Here is a 23,039-nt window from a genome sequence, read left to right as displayed (position 1 = left end):
TTATGCCAGGTCAAGCTAAATCTTGACGAGCTTATGTTGGGTCGGACAATTGATTAAGTCAAACTAATTCTAGATCGAGCTATAACCTTGCAATTCTCCTAGCTTGATAGAAAAACCACACACAACACAACACAATCCTATTCGATTTAATCCAACTCAACTTAACTTAAAATAGTAATCTACCAAACATGCCCTTAATAACTCGAAAATTATATTCCAATATACGTAAAAATAAGTAACTCACTTAATCATGGATCATAATATTAGTATCATATTTATTAGAAATGTTAAAATCGATTATATATCAATTGACATAATGGTATATTATATGCTTCAATATGATATGTATTAAAGAATTAATTTTTATAACAATCTAATATTAATATGAATTATGTGCAAACTAAGCATAACATAATTTAATGTTATCATTTATATTAGATATGTGACAAAAATGATATGTTTGACATCTCTAATATTTATTTCTAAATTGGTAAGAATAATATTACAAAAGATATGGTTGAGATTACCATTTTTAATAGTCATTTTGATATGGTACCACCTAGACCTGGCAAATACCCACACGTACCCATGGGTCAACAGGTACCTGTACCCAACAGGTGGGTACGGGTAACACACCTCTCGACCCATGATAATCTGACCCGTACCCGGCCCGCCTGTGACTTTTGCGGGTGGAAAAAAAATTTAAATCATTCATTGAAAAAACTTATCACTCTCAAACCCTAATCTAAACCAAAACTTATCAGTGAAAAAAATAAAAAACACAGCAGCTCATTCTCTTCTCTCACAGGCCACAGCAGCTCCACGACCATTCCTCTCAAAGCAGCTCCACGACCACTCGTCTCACAGCAGCTCCACTCCCTCACTCTCTCACTCTCACAGCAACTCCACTCCCTCATTCTCTCACTTCTCTTACGGCAGCAGCAAGCACCAGCAGCAACAGCAGGTCACGACCTCTCATTCTCTCACGGCAGCACAATAGTCAGGTCACGGCAGCAGCAGGTGTCTTCTCTCACGGCAGCAGCAGCACGGCAGGGCAGCAGCACGGCAGGTAGCGTAGGGTGTTTTTTAATAGAATCCAATTTTTTATTAAAGTTATAAAGCATAGAATCAGGGGTGGATATCCCATATTGTTGACTGGTTGAGTAACTTGAGTTGTTGTACACTGGAGAGTCTTTCATGTCCGTAACTTTTATTCTTCTCCAATTAGAATGATTCAATTGAATTAAAACTATAGAAGACAAAACTCATTATTAAATTAAAAAAAAAAACACTCACACTAACCAATTAGGAAGTTGAAAATTGACTACTTAAAAACGTGACGTGAGGGAGGCTTAAAAAGTTTTGAAAATAAATTTTGGACCCTAATATTGGCCCCTGCTCAAATATTTATTTTATTTTGACTCAAATAATGATGATTCACAATTTCACAGCATACACCAGATTATAATTTTTTTTTTTTTTTGGATGAATTGTTATGAATTATGATTGGTTATATTTATTGGAGTTGAGGGGTGTTGATTGTTGAGTTGGAAAAATCTAGTCATTTGGTAGAGCTGGTTTGCTTGTAAAATATATAAGAGTGTTTTTATTTTATTTTTTGGACGAATTGTTATGAATTATGATTGGTTAATTAATTTAAATATAAGTACTTTGTTGTGTCCTTTAGATTGGCTTGGTATGGAGGAGTCTACAGATTTAGGAACGGGTCGTAATGTAGCCATAGGTCAACTTCCTTCTACTGGTAGTACTGTTTGTCCAAAAAGACGTAAAGTTTCAGATGTTTGGGGTCAATTTGCAACATATGTAAAAGATAATGGGGAGGTAAGGCAAAGTGCATGAATTGTGGTAAGTCTTATGCACATGGTAGTTCCAGTCATGGGACTACGAATATGAGGCGTCATATGGAAGGTTGTCCTAAACGTACCATTACTAGTAGTGTAGATCAAATGATGATGGATTGTGATACTAAATTGAGACGTTTGAAGATTTCTCAAGAAATTTATCGTGAGAAGATGGCAATAGGAATCATAAAACATAATTACCCATATTCAATAATGGAACATGAAGGAATTAGGGATGTCCACATGTATTTGAATCATGAAGTTAAGCATTATACTAGGAACACCGCTAAGGCGGATTGCTTAAAGATATATTACAGGGAGAAGGAAAGGATTAAGCTTGCTTTAGAGTGGGTTTCAGGTAGAATATGTTTGACTTCTGATATTTGGAGTTCTTGTACTACTGATGGGTATATTTCTTTAACAGTTCACTATGTTGATGAGAACTGGGAGTTACAAAGTAGAATTCTGAATTTTTGCCATATTCCTCCTCCACACTCGAGGGCTCTTTTGTCAGACATAGTGTATGATTTCTTAAAAGATTGGGGGATTGAAATGAAAGTCTTCTCTCTTACATTAGACAATGAAGTAACAATGATAAAATGGAAGACGTTTTAAGGAGTCAACTTTGTGTGCAAAATGTTTTATTATGTGATGGTTCTTTCTTTCATGTGTGATGTTGTGCACATATCTTGAATCTCATAGTCTAAGAAGGGTTAAAGCTAAGTGGCGTGGCTTTGCATAAAATTCGTGAAATATGTTAAAGGAAGTGAGGCTAAAAGAATCAAGTTTGGAGAACTTGTTAAAAAAATTGGTGTGATAAGCTCAAAAGGATTGCGAATTGATGTTCCCACGAGATGGAATTCCACTTATTTAATGCTTGAAAGTGCGTTAATATACCGTCGTATGTTTGTTCATTTGGCACTGATAGATCAGAATTATAAAAGTTGTCCTTCAGATGAAGAATGAGATAAGGGGTGAGGATTTGCAAGTTCTTGCAACCATTTTATGAGATCACTGCTCTTTTTTCGGGTTCCCAATACCTGACAACAAACTTGTATCTCAGAAATGTGTGGAGAATTCAAGTGCGTTTATACGAAGAGTTGGAAAATGAGGATGAAGTTCTTAGTACCATGGCAAGTCAAATGAAAGGAAAATTTGACAAATATTGGGATTCTTATATAGTTGTGTTAGCAATTGCAGCAATTCTGGACCCACGTTTCAAGTTTGAGTTTATTGAGTTTGTTGAGTTTTGTTACAAAAAAGTTGATGGCCTAGTAGTTGCAACAAGAAAGTTGGAGTTGGTCAAGTAGGAGTTGCATAGGCTTTTTGCTGCTTATGAGGGTCTAAGTGGCAATGAGGTTCCTAGCGATCCTTGCGTACAACCTAGTAATTCTAATATCATTGGAGATGATATTTGTGTAAGTCAATACTCCCTAAATATTTTTATATTCTTGTGATTAATAAGGTTTTCTTTATTTTGTAATTTTGTTTTATTAAATTTAAATATTTAAATGGTGCAGGAATTTGACTACTACAAGAGTGACTTTAGTGCTGCTAAGAAGTCCGAATTTGATATTTATTTGGGAGAGGCAAGGTTTGAACGCATCAAATTTTGCAATTTGGATATCCTGGACCATTGGAAGAAAAATAGTGATCGATACCCGATACTTTCGACGATGGCCCGTGATGTGATGAGTATACCAATAATGACTGTTGCCTCGGAGTCCAGTTTCAGTATTGGTAGCAAAGTGCTCAGTAAATATTGAAGTTCACTTTTACCGGAGAATGCGGAGTCTTTGATATGCACCAGGACATGGATTTCTGGATATGAAGTTAAAGGTAACATTTTAACTTATATTTCACATATTTTAATATTTTTGTTTGTTAATATATTACGATAGTTAACTTATAATTTGTTCATTGTAGAAGATGAAATTGATGATGTTCAGCTGCTTGTGCCATTAAGTCAAGTGCTGGGGAAGGAGATTGCATAATCAAGGGCGGCTTTGTTTGTTTAGTGTGTTTGGTTAAACAATTATATATGTTTAATTGTTTAGTGTTTACTATGTTATGTATGTTGAATGTTAAACAATTTTATATGTTTAGTGTTTACTAATTAGTAATTTCTATGTATGTTTAGTGTTTATTAATTCTATTATCTATATGGTGGAGTTTGATATAAATACTAAAAATATTAATATTGAATTAATAATGTTTGGTGAAATCTAATCAAATTTAATTTAATCATCCATTTATTTAATATAATAAGTTAATAACTAATAAGTTTAATAAATGAATTTTATATGAAGTTTTTAAATTAATATAATTTAGTATGCAATTTGAAATTTTGAATAAAAAAAACAGTAAAAAATAACAAAAATATGGAAAAACAGTGAAAAATATAAAAGGCTGCATTTTTCACGGGTGACCCGTACCCGCACGGGCGGGCACGGATCATGAAAATGTCGACCCGTCAAAATATTTTGCCGTGAACCCGCGACCCGTTGCTACCTGGACCATACCCACCCAACCAGACTGCTTGCCAGTTCTAGTACCACCAAGTAACAACCAATATTTGTACAAGCTAGTTATATTGAATGCGTGATATATCATATATGTTTGATACTTTGATACAATGTATTTACAAATCGTCATTTAAAAACTACTTATTTTTGGTCAATTCATCCTTATCTAAGTTACGAAAAACAGTAAATTAATATATAGAAATAATTGTAAAGACTTTTATTACATGTAACTCGATCATTAACATCATAAAGATGCATGTGCAATTTCTACATACATAAAACTATGCACCTAGCTTAAAAAAAAAAAAAAAAAAAAAACACAATCATTAAATGAGATATATTCTTTCTATTGACACCAAAATACTCAAAGCTTAGCTTACGATGAAAATTACTTAAAAGACTTGTTAAATTTGACCCCTTTTTCAAGAGTTTACAATAAAAGACCTTTCATCAAATTTTTTTATTTTTTATTTTAAAAAAACTCCCTCACGGAATCACTAAATTACCATGATAGTTGAGTTGTAGCAATTGTTCTAAGTAGAAAACCATTTTATTTGATTAAAATTAGTGGCGGACCCACGATTTTATGTAAAAGGGGAATCTGCAATAACCTTAATACTGTATTTAAATAATTTTACATATATGATAATTATTCTTTTATCAATATTATTGTTAATGGCCATTTTGTCGAGGGGGCTCAATACTGCAATCAAGGGCCAAGTCAGGTAAAAAGTCACAAATTAAGCTTCAAAGCTTCACTTTAGCCTTAAATGACTACTTATTGGGATCTTAAATCAAGACCATGACATTTTAGAAATATAAGCTTATGACATCCTCACAAATAAGCCCATAGTATTTTCTCACTAGATGGCATGCCCACGCATTGCGCAGGTTTATTTATTAAATTATTTTTATTTTATTATTGAATTTTTATATTTTAAGAAATCGTAAACTATTATTGTTTCACAAAAAAAAATATCAAATATTAATTATAATAGAATATTTTGTTATTATTATTATTTTTTCTTTTATCGGGTTTTTTATGTTTAAAGAAATTTTCTTTGGAAAGTTTTTGGTTCGATTAAAGTAGAGTATCTTCTGGCGGAGTTGTTATCTTTTATTCATAAGAAAAATACATAAAGTTTAGTTATAAATTGAAGACTGTAATAACAATTTTAATGGCGAGAGAAATTGTTTCAACATCAGATGGTCCGGCTGAACTGGAAGGTCTTCTACAAAACCTTAAAAAGTCACGCTAGACAAATTCAACACTACAAGAGTGATGAATAGAGATATTATGAATGTTTTGTTAGAAATAACAGGCTCAACCATGCATGTAATATTCGATTTACGGAAACGTGAATCCTTGATTATTGCCAAAGAAAAGGAACTTGGTATTCCTCAAGGAAAAAAATAGAACTATATTTGATGTTGTTGCTTGAACTGCTAAAAATTAAACAATGGACATGTAAAAGTAGATATGTAGAAGGAATATAAGAGTAATCAGTTAATGTTATTTACTGCACGCTTCTGTTTGTTTGGATTTTGGATTGACAATAGTTGGTCTTTTGTCTTCCATTTGTTAATGATATCTGTGTGAATTGAAATAAATATTTGAAGGTGTATGGATTGTTGAATTGTCTATTCTTATATAGCTTTAGATGTCACTGAATGACGTTTCGTATGAACGATTGCGAACAAACATTAGTAATTTTTCAAATTAAAATAGGAATGTGAAAGATCCCAAATTAAAAGAGAAATATAAAAGATCTGTATTAAATACATTAATTGAATGCATGTGAATAATCCCTATTATAGCAATCTCTTAATATTCATGGAAATCAATAACACACATGTGAATCATTAGTAATTTATCAAATTAAAAGAGGAATGTGAAAGATCTCAAATTAAAAGAGGAATGTGCAAGATCTGTATTGAATACATTAATTGAATGAATGTGAATAATCCTTATTATAGCAATCTCTTAATATTCATGGAAATCAATAACACACACGTGAATCATTAGTAATTTATCAAATTAAAAGAAGAATGTGAAAGATCTCAAATTAAAAAATTGAAATACATATCATCAGAATCAGTATATTGAACAATTATATGTAATATATTAATGGTGAGTTATTTTTTTTATGACGTTTGTAAATGTTCCTAGGTACCAAAAATCAGAACCTATAACAACGGTTCCGGTTCCGGTTCCAGTTCCAGTTTTGGGCACCCTAGAAAATTACATTTACCACCCAAAAGTTTATAAAATAACAAAAACCCTTTAAAACTTACAAATACACCCCCACTTGGCACTTGTTAACAAAAAATAAAATTACAATTACATTATAAAGCCTTCAGGCCTTCCACCTCCAATTCAACTTTATGGAAACTAAGAATTTCACATTACAAATTACAATAATCCGTTGAAAAATCAAAAATTCAAAATTACAAACTCCAAAATAAAAATTACGCATTCCAGTCTTTAATGTTATTTCATATTAGTCCTGGTTCCCGGTTTCTGTTCCTGACTGCAAGAACCAAAATCAAAACCGCACAGTGTCGGGTTCAAATTTTTGGAACCGGAATCTACCCGTTGACGACCGGTTCCGAGTAAGAATCGGAACCAAACCTCGGGTACCTGCTGGTTTTGGTTTCAGTTCTGATTGGTTCTTTTGAACACCCCTAATGGCAACTAATGTTTGTTTTGTGGAGCGCCATGATATTACAGTACCATTGCAAGTGAAAACATATCCCATCTACGAATAGGCTTTATAAGGGTCAGAAAGGTACCCAGCATCTGTATAACCAACTAATTTAGGATCGTTATTAGACTTCCCTAGATAAAATAATCCCAAGTCTTTTGTTCCACTGAGATAACGAAAGACATGTTTGATCCCATTCCAATGTCGACGAGTTAGTGTAAAGTTAAATCTTGCCAATAGATTAACTGCAAATGCTATGTCTAGTCTCATACATTGTGCCAAATATAATAATGCACCTATTGCATTTAGATACAGTACTTCAAGACCAAGTATCTTTTCATCGTCTTCTTTAGGACGAAACGAATCCTTTTTAGGATCAAGAGCTCAAACTACCATTGAGGTACTTAAAGGGTGAGATTTATCCATATTAAATCGCTTAAGGATTTTTTCAATATAATTTGATTGATGGAGCAAAATTCCATCTGAACAATGCTCGATCTGTAGGCCAAGACAATATTTTGTTTTACCCAGATCCTTTATTTCAAATTCTCTTTTTAAGTACTCAACAACTTTTGTAAGCTCTTCAGGAGTCCTTATTAAGTTCATGTCATCGACATATACTACCACAATTGCAAATCCTGATTCTGGCCCTTTTATAAAGACACACGGGTATACAGGACCATTGATGTATCTTTCTTTCATCAAATATTCACCAAGACAATTATACCACGTTCGTCCTGATTGTTTCAACCCATATAACGATCTTTGCAATTTAATTGAAACATGTTTCTTTTATTTGCTCTTAGCACTTTGAATCCTTTAGACATAGTCATAAAAAATGATATTCCCAATTTGGGATAATTATAAATAAGAATAAACTCCACAATGTAATAAGTTATAATTTTTCTAATTTCCGTCTTAAGGAAAGTTGCCTCCACATAGTAATAATTATCTTTATATTGCAAAAAAATATATGCTATGTTACATTAAAGGTTTAAGATGAAATAAAATATTTATCTGAAGTTGTTTGGGACAATAATTTATGCTTTAGAATTGTTATTACATCTTTTAACTTGCAGGTACATTACTCGCTAGCATGAACATTTTCTTGTTAAAACCAAAATATTTCTATCTTCTCAAGCATGTTTACAACTTCTTGACATGAAACTTTTTGTATTTCCGTACTATCATTCTCATAATTATTTTCTTTCTCTTCTTGTTTAATTGTAGAAATGATTTCTTCTTTTGTTAAAGCATGCATGACTTATTACTCATTTGGATGATTAAGGAAGACATTAATATTCATTCAATTATTGTAGTGAAGTTGTCGAATCTGATCACTCAATTCTACAATGACTTTTTGATTCTCTTCATCCACTTAATTTGTAACTTGCAATTTATTGACATCGGTCTTAATTTTGTAATGCTTAAAACAATTGACAATTGTCTGTGGCTTCACATCAGTTGCCATGCAGCAACTGCATTTACAATTTCATCAAGGACAGTTATCTTTGTTGGTTTCAAAACACGATCTTCTATCTGTTTCAAAAGTAGGCAATTGAAGCGCTGAATTAAAAGCCTAATATTATTAAAATATGAATTGAAATCCTAATATTGTACTACTAAAACATGAATTATGAAATTAGAAATTTTTTTAACTACATCTCTATTAAGTTATAACCTCCTAATAGTAATAAAAAGTCCCACCATTATAACTGTAGAGAGGTTTTACTGTATATACATACATACATATATATATATACACAAATACATAGTGACAACGTCCATAAGACGCATATCAAATCCTTCGGAGACTGATAAACTAATCAAGTATCAAAATGTGATCGCATCAATCACTGGTGAATACATCTCATCAAAGTCAATCCCAGGTCTCTATAGGAAACCTTGAGCAACTAGTCTGACCTTATACCTAGCAATCTCATTTTTCTCATTTTGTTTCCTTGTGAACGCCCATTTGTATCTTATAGTTTTCACGTTTTCAGGCGTTTGGACTACAAATCCAAATACATTGCGTTTTGCTAGAGAGGTTAATTCTACTTGAATTGCCTCTTCCCATTTTGGCCAATCATGTCTGTTTCAACATTCATCAACAGAACATGGCTCAAACTCATCATTCATAATTTCAATAGCTATTGCATATGAGAATATGTTAACTCTTCTAGAGTTAGTTTAGAAGATGTGGAATTGTCAATTATTCCAGTATTGTCAATATTGGCACCTATTTGATTTTGTGCCTTTCGTTTCCTAGGAACATTATCCTTGGCTCCAACAGGCCTACCACGCTTCTGGCGTGTAACAGATGAATCGATTGCTGCTTGCATGGACTGTTCATTGGTAACATCAATCCTTGCTGGTGTATTCATAGCAGGAATGTATGATCTCATTATTTTCGCTGCATTTGTAAATGTATTAGACATTTGGTCGGCAATGTTTTTGTAAATGTACTATTCTTTACACTTCAATTTCAGATTGAGATGTATGAGGATCTAAATGAGATATAAATTTACTTTCCAAGAAATTTCAGGCTTTACTCTAGGAGGCTTTACCTTTCTCCCTAAAAGAAGAAATATTGTCTAATCAAATGGCAATCCGTAAAACGTGCAGTAAACAGATCACCCGTCAAGGGCTCAAGATATCAGATGATGGATGGTGAGTCATACATATAGATTCCCAAACGACATTGGGTTCCCATTTTGGTGCGTTAGAGGGAGGGGGGGGGGGGGGGGGGGGGGGGGGGGGGGGGGGGGGGGGGGATAATTGGAACTTGCACAGTACAACCAAAAGTTCTTAAATGGGATATATTAAGTTGATGTCCAAACACAAGCTGTATTGGAGAGTATTGATGATATGCAATGGGTCTTAGGCGAATTAACGCCGTAGCATGTAAAACATCATGAGCCCAGGCAGAAGTTAGTAATTACATATGTAATAGCAAAGTTCTTACAATTAATTGGATACGCTTTATGAATGACTCTGCCATACCATTATGGGTATGTACATATGGTATTGGGTGCTCATCATTAATTCCCATTGATGTGCAATAGTCATCAAATGTCTTTGAGGTAAACTCACCAGCATTGTTCAAACGGATTTCCTTAATTAGGTAATCTAGAAAGTGTACTTGCAATCTAATAGTTTGTGCCAACATTCTAACAAAGGCAACATTATGAGTAGATAGTAGACAAACATGTGACCATTGTGTCGATGCATCAATCAATACCATAAACTAGCGGAAAGGTCCACTTGGTGGATGAATAGGTCCACATATGTCCCCATGAATTCCTTGTAAAAATGATGGGGATTCTATACCAACCTTAGTGATAGATGGCTTAAGTGCCAATTTGCCTTGTGAGCAAGCAAAACAAGCACTCTCATTAGGTTCTTTAATGGGTGCCCGTGTGATTTTTCTATAATCCTACACATCATTGTAGATCCTGGGTGGCCAAGACAATCTTGCCAAATTTTAAAAAGTTCAAGATTAGTGAACTTCTGGTTCATAACTGCATAGATTTCAATATTTTTCAGGAATGTGTAATATAACTTTGATGAGAAAGCAGAGAGTTTCTCCAATACATGCTTCTGACATGAAATATTAGTACTGATGCATAGAAACTCTCCATCCTTTTCACTTAAAGTGTCAACATGGTATCCATTGAGTCGAATATCTTTGAAACTAAGCAAATTTTTTCTAGATTTGCTAGAATATAAAGCATCATGGATACTTAATTTAGTTTCGCCTAGTAACACAAATGTTGCTCTTCCGAAGCCCTCAGTTATGTTTACAGATCCTGATATAATATTTATTTTAGCCTCAGTAAAGGTCAAACCTGAAAAATATTTTCTATCCTGAAGGATGGTCTGCATTGTTGCACTGTTTACTATACAAATGTCTCCACCATTGTTGGATATTGATGCCTCAGTTTCGAAGTCCATCCTTAAAAAAAAAAATTTACATTAGTAAGGATGTTTACATAACTTCATCTTCATGATGTGGAACTTTAGGTCAATTTTTTGTCTCTGTTTTACAAACTTTATGTTTGTAATCAGTATTTAGAACTTCAAATTCTAAAACGATATTTATTTATGAAACTTCAAGTTCATTTATCAAATTTAGCTATTAAAAATTTGATAAAAACAGATCTATTCAGAAAAGGTTGTATTCAACAAGAATGATTAGATTCGACCATGAAGGTGGTATTCAACAATAATAAATAGATCCAGTCATAGAGGCAGAATTTATCAATAATAAATAGATCTGACCATAGAGGCGAAATTTAATAATAATAAATAAATCCAACCATAAAGGCGGAAAAAAAGATTAAAGAACACATGTAGGATCGAAGTACGTACTTTCAATAGGGGTGCAACGTTACACTTGTTAAGCTCTTCATGCAGATAATGTGTTGTAAACTAATTACGAAATATAAAATAATTATAAGGACTAATGAATAACAAATGAAAGATAAAGGACTATTGCAAGAGAGGAACGACAAAGGGGCTAAAATTTATTATCTTCTCATGTTAGTCCACTCAAATTATAAAGGAGGGAAGGGTTATATAGTAATTCTTGTCACCCTCCAAACTAATCAAAACATGCTATTTCGCAACTAGGTGCCAAAAATTGTTGCCACCTTTTGCCATGTGTCAAGAGGTGGCAATGGTGTGATGAAAGGTGTAAAATAGTGGTGGATCCACATTTTCTTTACAGCACGAACATACTTTTAAGTTATTTTATTTTGTAATAGAAATGTTTGTTATAATTCTTATGTATTGTGTTCTTAATTTAATTATTTGTAAGATTTTCTTTTCTAACTTTAATTTTTTTGAACTTTCAATTTGAATATCTAATATTTTATTTTAGTTTTGGTGATTGTTGGGGGTATATAGCATAAGTGAAATGAATGAAATATTTATTATTTTAAAAGAATAAAAATAAAAATTGGAATGAAGAGCATTTATGGAGTCTATGGAATGTCATAAGAAAAAAAATTAATTTTTAAATTTTTAAATAGGGTATTTTAATAAATGGGGCTTCTTTAGTCTATTAATAGGGTGTCAATAGAACCACTCATAATATAAAATTGGGGTATGATTTTTAGCCCCTATTCAATATATTAGGGTGAATTCTATCATGGATTTTGTGTTTTTTTTTTTTTTTTTTTTTTTTTTTTTTTGAGAATATTGAAAATAATGGAAAAATACAAAATATGAAAACGCGTTCAGTATATTTGTCTAAAAACACAAAGAAAATAATTAAAAATACGAAATTAATCACCTCCACAACCAACAAAACCCCCTAAAATTACCATTTATTTTGTTCATCTTCAAGAGTTTATCTCAAATATGTCAATATTTAATTTCTGTCTGCAATTATGTGTTAAAAATCTTGATTTTAAAAGAATTATTTTTTTTTTTTTAAATTTAATTGTGTTTTTTTTTTAATCACTAAATGTTAGTTTAAATGTGTTCTATAAATGTGTAACCTTCTCTCATAAAATATAATTGTAAGTTCAAGGTTGATTTTATGGATTTAGATATTTGTTGAGTGAAGGATTTAAGGAATTTGTTGAGTTAGTAATTAGTGGAAGGGTAAGATAGACTTTTAATTAAAAATTAGATAGAACGATGTTTTTAATCTTGTAAAACAAAATAAATTTGTGTGATATTAACAATTTCATAGGGGTTAAATGAAGTAGACCAAACACAAGAAATGTATCGATCAAGGCCATGAGGGGAGTTATCAAATAATTCTTCAAATGTGAACAGAAATCACTGTTAATTTTTCATACCTTTGGGGTGTGAATGTAAAGCTGAAATTTTAGGTGAGGTGTGGGATAGGTGTTTATTGACTAAACGTGAACCATGCGACTATTTAGTATTTACACCTTAACCATGCGCGTTACTCATGACGCTTTCGTAACATCTCGTTGCATTTATCAGATTTTGGGCAAAACGTGGCACGCGTCTGATGTGCTCTGTTAAATTTTCAGATAATATTCTATTAATTCTGTCATTCCCATGTGTTGTTTGTTTCTAGCACAATTCAAGTTCCAAGTCTTATAGACAGCTGATTACTTCATCATAATTTTGTTTTATCTTTTATAAAGAGAAAAAAGAAAAAATTGAACTCCAATTTGAAACATTAATAATTTAATAAAATATAAATCTAAATTAATGCTTAACATAATAAATATAGTATGTGATAATTGTTATTTTCTTTAAGAAAAGAAGTGATTCTTTTTTTTTTATTATTATTATATCTTACCAAAAAGAGGTATAAGTATTTTTAACTCTTTACGTCTTCCCATTTTGCCAATTGCAAATCATGTGAAAGTTGAGTTTTCAACGCATGAATACAAGTCAAAAGTGAATAGCAATAGCGTGTCGAAACTGAAAACAATTCCACCTCAGATTCAGCATCCAGAAAACGCCTCTTTAATCTTTTGACTTTCAAGATCCTACCCATATATAAAACAATCTCCATCAAATTTGTAATGACCTATACATAATATTATTCCAAAATCCTTCAATCTTGCTATTGTTGTTTTCTTATAAATAACTAACTGAAAATGGGACACCGTCTGAATTTTCATCTTCATTTCCAGCATCATCATCATGAAGTGCCAAAGGGATGTTTAGCCGTGAAGGTGGGTCATGAAGGTGAAGAACAACACAAGTTTGTGATTCCAGTTATGTACATAAATCATCCACTTTTCATGGAGTTGTTGAAAGAAGCTGAGGAAGAGTTTGGATTTGATCAGAAAGGCCCCATTACCATTCCTTGCCATGTTGAGGAGTTTCGCAATGTTCAGGGTATCATTGATAATCACTACTCAATTCATCATATTGGGTGCTTTCATTAGAATGATTTGAATTTCATTTTATTATTACTTATTGTATTATATTTGTAGAAAATTAATGTCAAAGAGTCGTTATTTACTTCCTACACTTTTTATTATACACTACAAGATTACGAGAAACGCTAAGCAAAATCTCTTTTACACTCTTAATTGTCACGCGTGTACAAAGAGACAAATACAATGAGAAAATAAATAATCATTCATTACAATTGAAAGAGAGGTAAAATGGTGTTCCCAACACTCCAAGATTATTTTTATATTCCCAACACATCTGTTTCAAACTAACATAACACCTACGCCAACGCTAGAATGATATCCCTTCACATATCTTATTTTTTAAAAATAAAATTGCCTTTTTATATTTTAAAGACAATTACATTTAAATTTTATATTTATATGTAATACCAGTAATGTTATATAACATTAATGGTGTATTTGGTTGGGAGTAATCTCTCATTACGAAGGTAATATCATCTTATTTTACCTGATTACCACGTTTGATTATCAAATAATATAAGATTTCGATAATCTTCTCAAACCAATAATAATTACTGTTGGTAATACAGAAAGTAATATGATTACTTCATTTTTCTTAGGTATTTTAAGATTATTTGGTTCTTATTTTTATTACAATTTTACCCTTAACTATTAAATTTTTTGGACAATAATACCATTGTTTTGAAAAAAATTTACAAAAAAATTCAAGGACTATTTTATCCTTATTTACAAAATTTTTAGGACATAAATATCCCTGCATTTTGAAAAAAATTACCCAAGAGTGGTGGCTGGATCTGGCCACCACTACTAGCCACCGACCGTCGGAAACCAAAGCTGGATCTACGGCTTCTGGCCGTTAACAAGGGCTCAATCTCTGGTCGTCGTTAACGGTCAGACAGCCAAATGGATCTGGTCATCAACGGCCAAAACACTGGCCACTAATGATGGTCGGTTCTGGCTGTAGATTTGGCCACAAAAATGAACATATCGGCACATGGCTGGCTAGATTCGGCCAGTCATGCGCCGTTACGGCCATTGACATTGCCACTGGCAGTGATGGCAGGTGGCCGGTAGTGGCTTGGGGTGGGAGGGGCTGTTCTTGTTAAGTTTTAATCTTTTTTTGTTGTTGGGGTGTTTTAGCAATATCTCAAACGTAGGGGGTTAAAAAAATTATTCAAAAAATAATAATAAAAATAATATTGTATTAATATTTAAAAATGAGGGCAATTTAGTAAATTATATGATATACCCACCAATTTATTCTTCCCAACCAAACATATTAATGTAACATACCCATCAATTTATTTCAACCAACCAAACCCATTTCTCTAAACATTCTCACTAATCTTTAAGGTAATCTTTCTTTCCATTAATATAACATTCCCTAAACCAAACACACCCTAAAGGGGCGTTTGGTTGGGGTTATCCTTCATTACTGTGTTAATGTCATCTTATATTACTTAGATTATCACATTTAGTTGTCAAAAAATATAATATTCTAGTAATCTTAAAAAACCAATAGTAATTATTATTGATTATATAGGTGATAATTTAAATACCTCAATTTTCTTAAGTATTTTAAGATTACTTGATAATCTTAATTTTGTTACAGTTTTATTCTGAACTATTAAAATTTTTGGACAATAATGCCCTTATTTTGAAATTAATTTATATGAATCTGCCATTACAATTTTACCCCTAATTAATTGATTAAGTTTTTGGATAGTAATGCCCTTATATTTAAAACAAATTGCAGGCCACCCAAGACCACCATCGCCCGCCAACCACCACCGTCAGCTAATGGCAACCATCGTCGGCCACGGTGGCAATCGTCGACTGATGTTGCTGGAACGATGCATGACTAGTCGAATCTGGTCAGTTGTGCACTGATCTGGTCATTTTCGGCCAGATCGATGGTTGGAAAAGGCCAGATGGCTGTAAATCTGGTCGAAAACAGCCAGATCCATGGCACACGACATTGGAATAGATCTGGCCGTTTTCGATCATATCATGGCTATTAACGGCCAAAAATTTGGCTATTAACGACCATTGATCTGGTCGGAACAGCTAGAATAGGTCTGGCCATTTTCAACTAGATCCATAGTCGTCTGGTTGTTTCCAACCATTGATTTGGCTGGAAATGACTAGATACGCACATGGTCAGCCAAATCTAGTCGGTTGTGCACCGTTCTGGTGACTGCCGATAGCGGCTAACGGTGGTGGTAGGCAGCTGACCGTGGCTTGAGGTGGGTGGAGGCGATTTTATTAGATAAACGTTTATGTGGCTGGGGTGTTTTAGCAAAATCTCAAATGTTAGGGGTTAAAAGAATAATTTAAAAAAATAATATGATATTAATATTTAAAAAGGAGGGTAATTTTATAATTTATATAACATACCCACCAATCTATACAATATTCCCGGTATTAATATAACAATGATATATATTCTATAATTACTGTCCCAACATTGTGAGTGTAATACATATTGATATAGCATAATTTTCTCTAGGGGTGAGCGGTTCTGGGTACCCTCCATTTTCCGGGGGAACCGGAACCGGAACAGCACAGTGCAGGTTCCCAAAAAAAGGAATCGGAACCAGAACCGCACAATGCAGGTTCTTCAATTCAAGGAACCGGAACCTAAAATGTAGGTTCCAGTTCCTTTCCAGGGTACCCTATAAAAAATCAATTACCCCCCTATCAGTTTAAAAAATGACAAAAATACCTTAAAAGTTTACAAATACACCCCTAACAAATATACTATTTGGGTTTAGGGTTTAATTATAATTAATTAAATTGTTAATCATTTAATTAAGTATTGTAATATTGTTTATAATAAAATATTATAATTAATTAAGTAATCATACCATAAATTTATAATGTAATGTTATAATTAATAAAATTCTAATAATTTAATTAAGTATTGTGTAAATTAGTAAATTAATTACTAATGTTTATAACATAATGACATAATCAATTAAGTAATCATTTAATTATGTAATGTTATATTAATTATATGATCACACTATAATAATATAATGTAATATTATAATGAATTAATTAATCATACTATAAATCTATAATTTAATATTATAATTAATTAAATTTCAAATCATTTAATTAATATACTAATGTTTATAATGGAATGTTATAATTGATTAAGTAATCATATTATAAATATATAAGGTAATGTTATAATTAATTAAAGTTTTAATCGTTTAATTAAATAATGTAATAATATAGTAAATTACTAATGTTTATAATATAATGTTATAAATTCATAACTAATTATGTAATCATTTAACTATGTAATGCTATAATTAAGTAAGTGATCATAATATAATGTAATATAATAATGTTATAATTTAATTGAGTAATTATTTAATTATAATGTAATGCTTAATTAATGTTTATAATGAAATGTTTATAAGGTAATATTATAATTAATTAAATTTCTAATCATTTAATTAAGTATTGTGCTAATGTTTATGTAGTAAATTAGTAATTACTAATGTTTAAAACATAATATCATAACTCATAATCAATTAAGTAATCATTTAATTATGTAATGTTATATTAATTATATGATCATACTATAATAGTATAATGTAATGTTATAATGAATTAAGTAATCATACTATAAATCTATAATTTAATATTATAATTAATTAAATTTCAAATCATTTGATTAATATACTAATGTTTATAATGGAATGTTATAATTGATTAAGTAATCATATTATAAATATATAAGGTAATGTTATAATTAATTAAATTTTTAATCGTTTAATTAAGTAATGTAATAATATAGTAAATTAGTAAATTACTAATGTTTATAATGTAATGTTATAAATTCATAACTAATTATGTAATTATGTAATCATTTAACTATGTAATGCTATAATTAAGTAAGTGATCATAATATATAATGTAATATAATAATATTATAATTTAATTGAGTAATTATTTAACTATAATGTAATGCTTAATTAATGTTTATAATGAAATGTTTATAAGGTAATGTTATAATTAATTAAATTTCTTATCATTTAATTAAGTATTATGCTAATGTTTATGTAGTAAATTATTAATTACTAATATTTATAATATAATGTCATAATCAATTAAGTAATCATTTAATTATGTAATGTTATAATTAATTATATAATCATACTATAATGTAATGTTATAGTGAATTAACTATTAAGTAATCATACTATAAATTTTTAATGTAATTTTATAATTAATTAAATTTTTAATCATTTAATTAAGTTTGTACTAATGTTTATAATAAAATGTTATAATTGATTAAGTAATTATACTATAAATCTATAACGTAATGCTATAATTAATTAAATTTCTAATTATAAGTCAATTAATTAACTATTTAATTATGTTATAACTTATAAGTCAATTAATTAAGTAGTAATCAATTAATGTAATGCTATAATTAATTATACTATAAATCAATTAAGTAATGTTATAAAATTATAATTAATTAAGTAATCATTTAACTATAATGTAATGTTATAATTGATTAAGTATGATATTTAACTAGTAATTAAATTTATTAATGTTTATCAATTTATCATATATAATTAATTAATTACTAATTTATTATAGATATACTTAGAACTTGATAATTGAAGTAAATAACTAAATATATTATTACTCAATCAAATATACTATTTTATTCAAAAATAATTCTTTTAATAACATTAAAAATGTAAAACACTTTTAATTGGATCATAATTCCAATTATTCACTTAATTAATCAAAACTTTAATATTAATGTATTATAATATATTAAAGCTTTTAATATGGTGTAATTTATATGTAATAAGTATAATTATATTTGTATATTTATTTAATTAGGTTATTCTAAAAATTTAACTTTTTCTATTTAAATTTTTTTTATAAAACAATAGAAACCCTCCATTATTCACATTTCACAAATATTTCATTGTAGTCCAGGTTCCAAAATAGGTTCCAAATAGGTTCCAAAACAGGTTCCAAAACAGGTTCCAAATAGGTTCCAAAAATCGGTTCCAAACCGGGTACCCCCCTACAGGTTCCAAACAGGGTACCATTTTTACAGGTTCCGGTTCCGGTTCCTCTACACATAAGAATCGGAACCGGAACCGCACAGTATCGGTTCTAAAAAATTGAAACCGGAACCTACCCGCACAGTACCAGTTCTGGGTAAGTTTCGGTTCCGGTTCCACCCGCTACCCGTGCTCACCCTTATTTTTCTCATTAACAATACGGTACAATATTACTCTAAATTTTATTCTAAAATATATGAATTCTTGGTTTTTATTATAGTGACTATTAAGATATCAATAATTAATTCAAATATAGTTAGCAGTAAAAATAAAATAAAATAAAAAATGAAATCTGAACCACGATTATGACAAGTTTGTTAAAGTACCTTAATTAGATTTTATATAAAATTAATATATTAGAATTAAAATATATATATGCAGTACTGTATTTTAATTCAACAAAAAATGAATTAATTTAAATTATAATATAGAAAAATAATTAAAAGGTAAAGTTAAGGTGAAATGATATATATTTAAGGGGGTGCGATCACTGTTTTAAAAACTGAACCGGACCGTGAACCGGTAACGTGTCCGATTCGAGTCAACACTAAACCCGCCATTATATAATAACCCGCTTTAACCCGTTTAAAAACTGGATAAAATCAGTGAACCACCGGTCCAACCGGACCGGGGGATAAACTGGTCGAAATTTTCAAAAATCCCTAAACCTATGCAATCGCAGTCCATTCCATTATGATTTCCTTTCTCTATTTCTCAACTTCTTCTGTATGAAAATTTCTCAGATTTCTCAACTTCTTCTCTACGAAAATTTCTCTCTGAGATCCCACTCAAATCGCAATCAACTCTACTCCCTGAAGTCTAAAATAGACGACGACGTCTTTCTCCCTCGCCGGAAATCAACGACCGCCGGAAATCAACGACGTCTTCCTCCCTCGCAAGAAATCGACGACGACAGCTCCGTTCCTCGCTGGAAATCGACGACGATAGCTCCATTCGTCTACGACAGCTCCATTCCTCGATCCAGGTAATAAACACGCCATTCCTCAATCCAGCTTCAATAATGATTTCATTGCAAACTTTATTTGGAGCAATGTTTTTTGTGGATTCATAGTTTTTATTTTGCATAATCTGTGATATTTTTGATACTTTAAAGCTTTCTTAAAAAAGTACACATTGTCTGTTTAAACGTATTTGTTTCCTTTGGGACATCTTCACAATAATTTTCACCTCAATTCTTTAGGGTATCTTTTTAAGCTGAAGCTATTCTATCATTTAGAGTGCAATAATACGGAAATAAAGGCTCTCTTTAATCCTCAAGAGTAATGTGTTGTAAGCTGTTGTGTCTTAACTATATTTTTATGAAATGAGGAAGACAGAATGGTTCCCGAATGAAAAATGAGATATATCTCATGCTGATTTTGAATTAAGGCATATGGCATATGATTGTGCTCTTGAGTTCTGGCTTATTTTTACTCGTCTGGTGTGTTGATTAGTATTATCTTCATCCTTGTCAAATATATATATATATATATATATATATAGATATATGCTAATTATAGGACTTAAGGAATCGTTCAATAATTAAATTATATATATTTATGATTTACAGAACTGTTTAGGGTGAATGGGCAATTGTTTAAACAATCAAATATTACATTCAACTTAGTGAAGGGTGTATAAAAACATTTTTTTTTCTCTCTTCTTGCAATTGTGTGTGTGTGGTGTGTGTGTGTGTGTGTGGTGTGTGTGTGATAAAATAAAGAAAAGGAAGAGAAAGGAAAAAAAAGTGGTCCATTAGGAGATGATTAATGCTTGTGGAATATGCTTTGTGCATAGTCGAGAAGTTTGTGTAAGTGTGAAAAAGCATCATAATTCTCATTAACGATACTGATCTGAATTAGACCAAAGAGTATTCTTAGATTGTATTGACAATGTTCTTAGTAATTCTTAAATTAAATTATAAGTTTTAACTTATTTTCTATTTTTTACTGAAATTTACGTAGATGATGGTGATGGTTATGATGATGATGATGGTGATGATGATTGTAACGCCCCGCTTGAGGTATGTAGTTAAGATTTGCTGTATTGCTTAAATGGTCATTGATTCAGCGTTAATTGAGTTTGTTTATTGTTATAATATTTAGTTGCCTGGTTGAGTATATTGTGAGTTGGTTGAGTGGTTCCCCTGAAATTTATAAAACTTGGCGAAGTTTTTGTGTTACAAACTTCGCTGGGGCAAAGAAGAAGCTTCGACCGGCGATGAAGCCCGACAACCTACGGTGTAGGTTCCGTAATTTTTTGCCGGGGCGAAGAAAGATTCTTCGCCACGGCGAAGGGCTTGACAAAAAGTGATTAAGTTTCTAGAGAATTCTCCTTTGGGGTACAATGACCATTCTACCCCTATAGCAAGAAAAGTGGGGAGTAAAATGTAAGTAATTTCATGGAAATAGGTTAGTGTGGGGTGTGAGTGAAATGAATCAAGGATATAGATGGAATTTCCAAGGAAGAACAGGGCAAAGTTGGAAGTGATGGTTATCTTATGAGCTAAAAAGGGTCAAGTGAATAAACCCTCCATTTCATTCATTTCCACCGCCATAACCATTCTCTAAATTCTCTCAAGTTTCCTTTCAATTTCCAGATTTCTAAGGAGTTTAGGGAGCTTTTGGGGTAATTTTAGTAGAGTTTGAATCTAAAGCATCCTAAGTAGGATTTCTTGCTTTGGATGTGAGTTTGCTTATAGTTCAGTGAGTCTTATATGGTTGTTTTTGTTCTTGTTGTTGTTTTGAGTTGTTGTGAGAGAGACAGACAACAAAGGAAAGGAAAAGTACTAGAGAGATCACTTTTTCACAAGGTAAGTAAATCCAACCCAAGTGGAGAGTTAAGAACTCTTTTGAGTAGAGATTTATGTATGTATGTGTATTCTTTGTTCATTGAGAAATTGAGATGAGATGAGATGAGATTATATTATAGTTATTAATGAGTATTGAATGTATTGGACTATGAGAGTGTTGAGATTTTATGTGTTGAGTTGAGTTTGATTGAAGTTGAAGGGAGTTTGAGTAAACCCATAGAAGTGTTTGTTTCATTGACTGGAAATTAGAATTTTGAGAGAGTTTTCTCCCATATTGGAAGGTTCAAGAGAAGAGAATAGTTATTGGTAACAGAGTTTTTTATGCACTTGAGTTGTATGATGAATGCTCAAGAGAAGCATGAGTAGAGTAGAAAGCCTTAATTATTACTACATGCATAATTGCATTTCATTAGTGCATTAATGACATGAGTCATCCATATGCATTAATTATGCATAGAGAAAGTAGAGAATTTTGAGTGTGACTTTAGTAAAGAGAAAGAGGATTGAGCACTAGAGAATAAAGAGAGAAAAGAGCATATAGTAGGTGTGCGATGGGGAACCCGTGAGTATATGGTAGAGTATTCCCACATGTACGCCGCATTGAGAGAGCGGCATGAGTATGAGAGAGAGATTGGTGTACCACTGGAGTGCATACGGATGAGGGCTATACTCGAGAGTACCTGAGAGAGAAATTATATACTCACATGGCCAAGGGTTCCGAATCCATGCATAACCGAGTCCATCGGCTAGAAGGAGTAAAGTCACGTAGAGCGGAGCGAGTCCCGCCGTGCCTCTGGTAGATGAGGCTGTGACTTACTAAAGAGAGTTAGTAGAAAAGAGTTCTAAGAAAGAGAAACAGAGAGAGAAAAACAGAAAGAGAAACAGAGAGAAGTTATAAAGAGGAGTAATGAGAATCGTAAGAAATAATTAGAGAGAGAGTTACAGGGATAGATGAGTAGATAATTTACTTACTGAGCATTAGTTGTGCTCACCCCGTTGTTTTCTATGTTTTTGCAAGACCTAGGTGAGGATACATTCGGAGGGCGTCGCAAGCGAAGAGATATGGCTACACTGCCACATGTTTTTGATCACTTTTGTACATGATACAATTTTTGTGTAGAATATCCATATACATTATAGTTTAATGAAAGT

General features: G+C 31.5%; 1 protein-coding gene across 1 annotated transcript; it reads left to right on the top strand.

Annotated features, from left to right (window-relative positions):
- The first annotated feature begins 13,682 nt into the window (after window positions 1-13,682).
- On the top strand, window positions 13,683-13,976 carry LOC116127292 (auxin-responsive protein SAUR32-like). The gene has a single exon (XM_031412952.1). It carries the CDS (start codon window positions 13,683-13,685, stop codon window positions 13,974-13,976), a length of 294 nt encoding a protein of 97 aa, XP_031268812.1.
- The last annotated feature ends 9,063 nt before the right edge of the window (window positions 13,977-23,039 follow it).

The sequence above is a fragment of the Pistacia vera genome, unplaced genomic scaffold (assembly GCF_008641045.1).
Source record: "Pistacia vera cultivar Batoury unplaced genomic scaffold, PisVer_v2 Contig190, whole genome shotgun sequence".
NCBI classification, from domain to species: Eukaryota; Viridiplantae; Streptophyta; class Magnoliopsida; order Sapindales; family Anacardiaceae; genus Pistacia; species Pistacia vera.
Note: the sequence above shows the minus strand (reverse complement) of the source record. Positions and strands in the feature narration are given on the sequence as shown.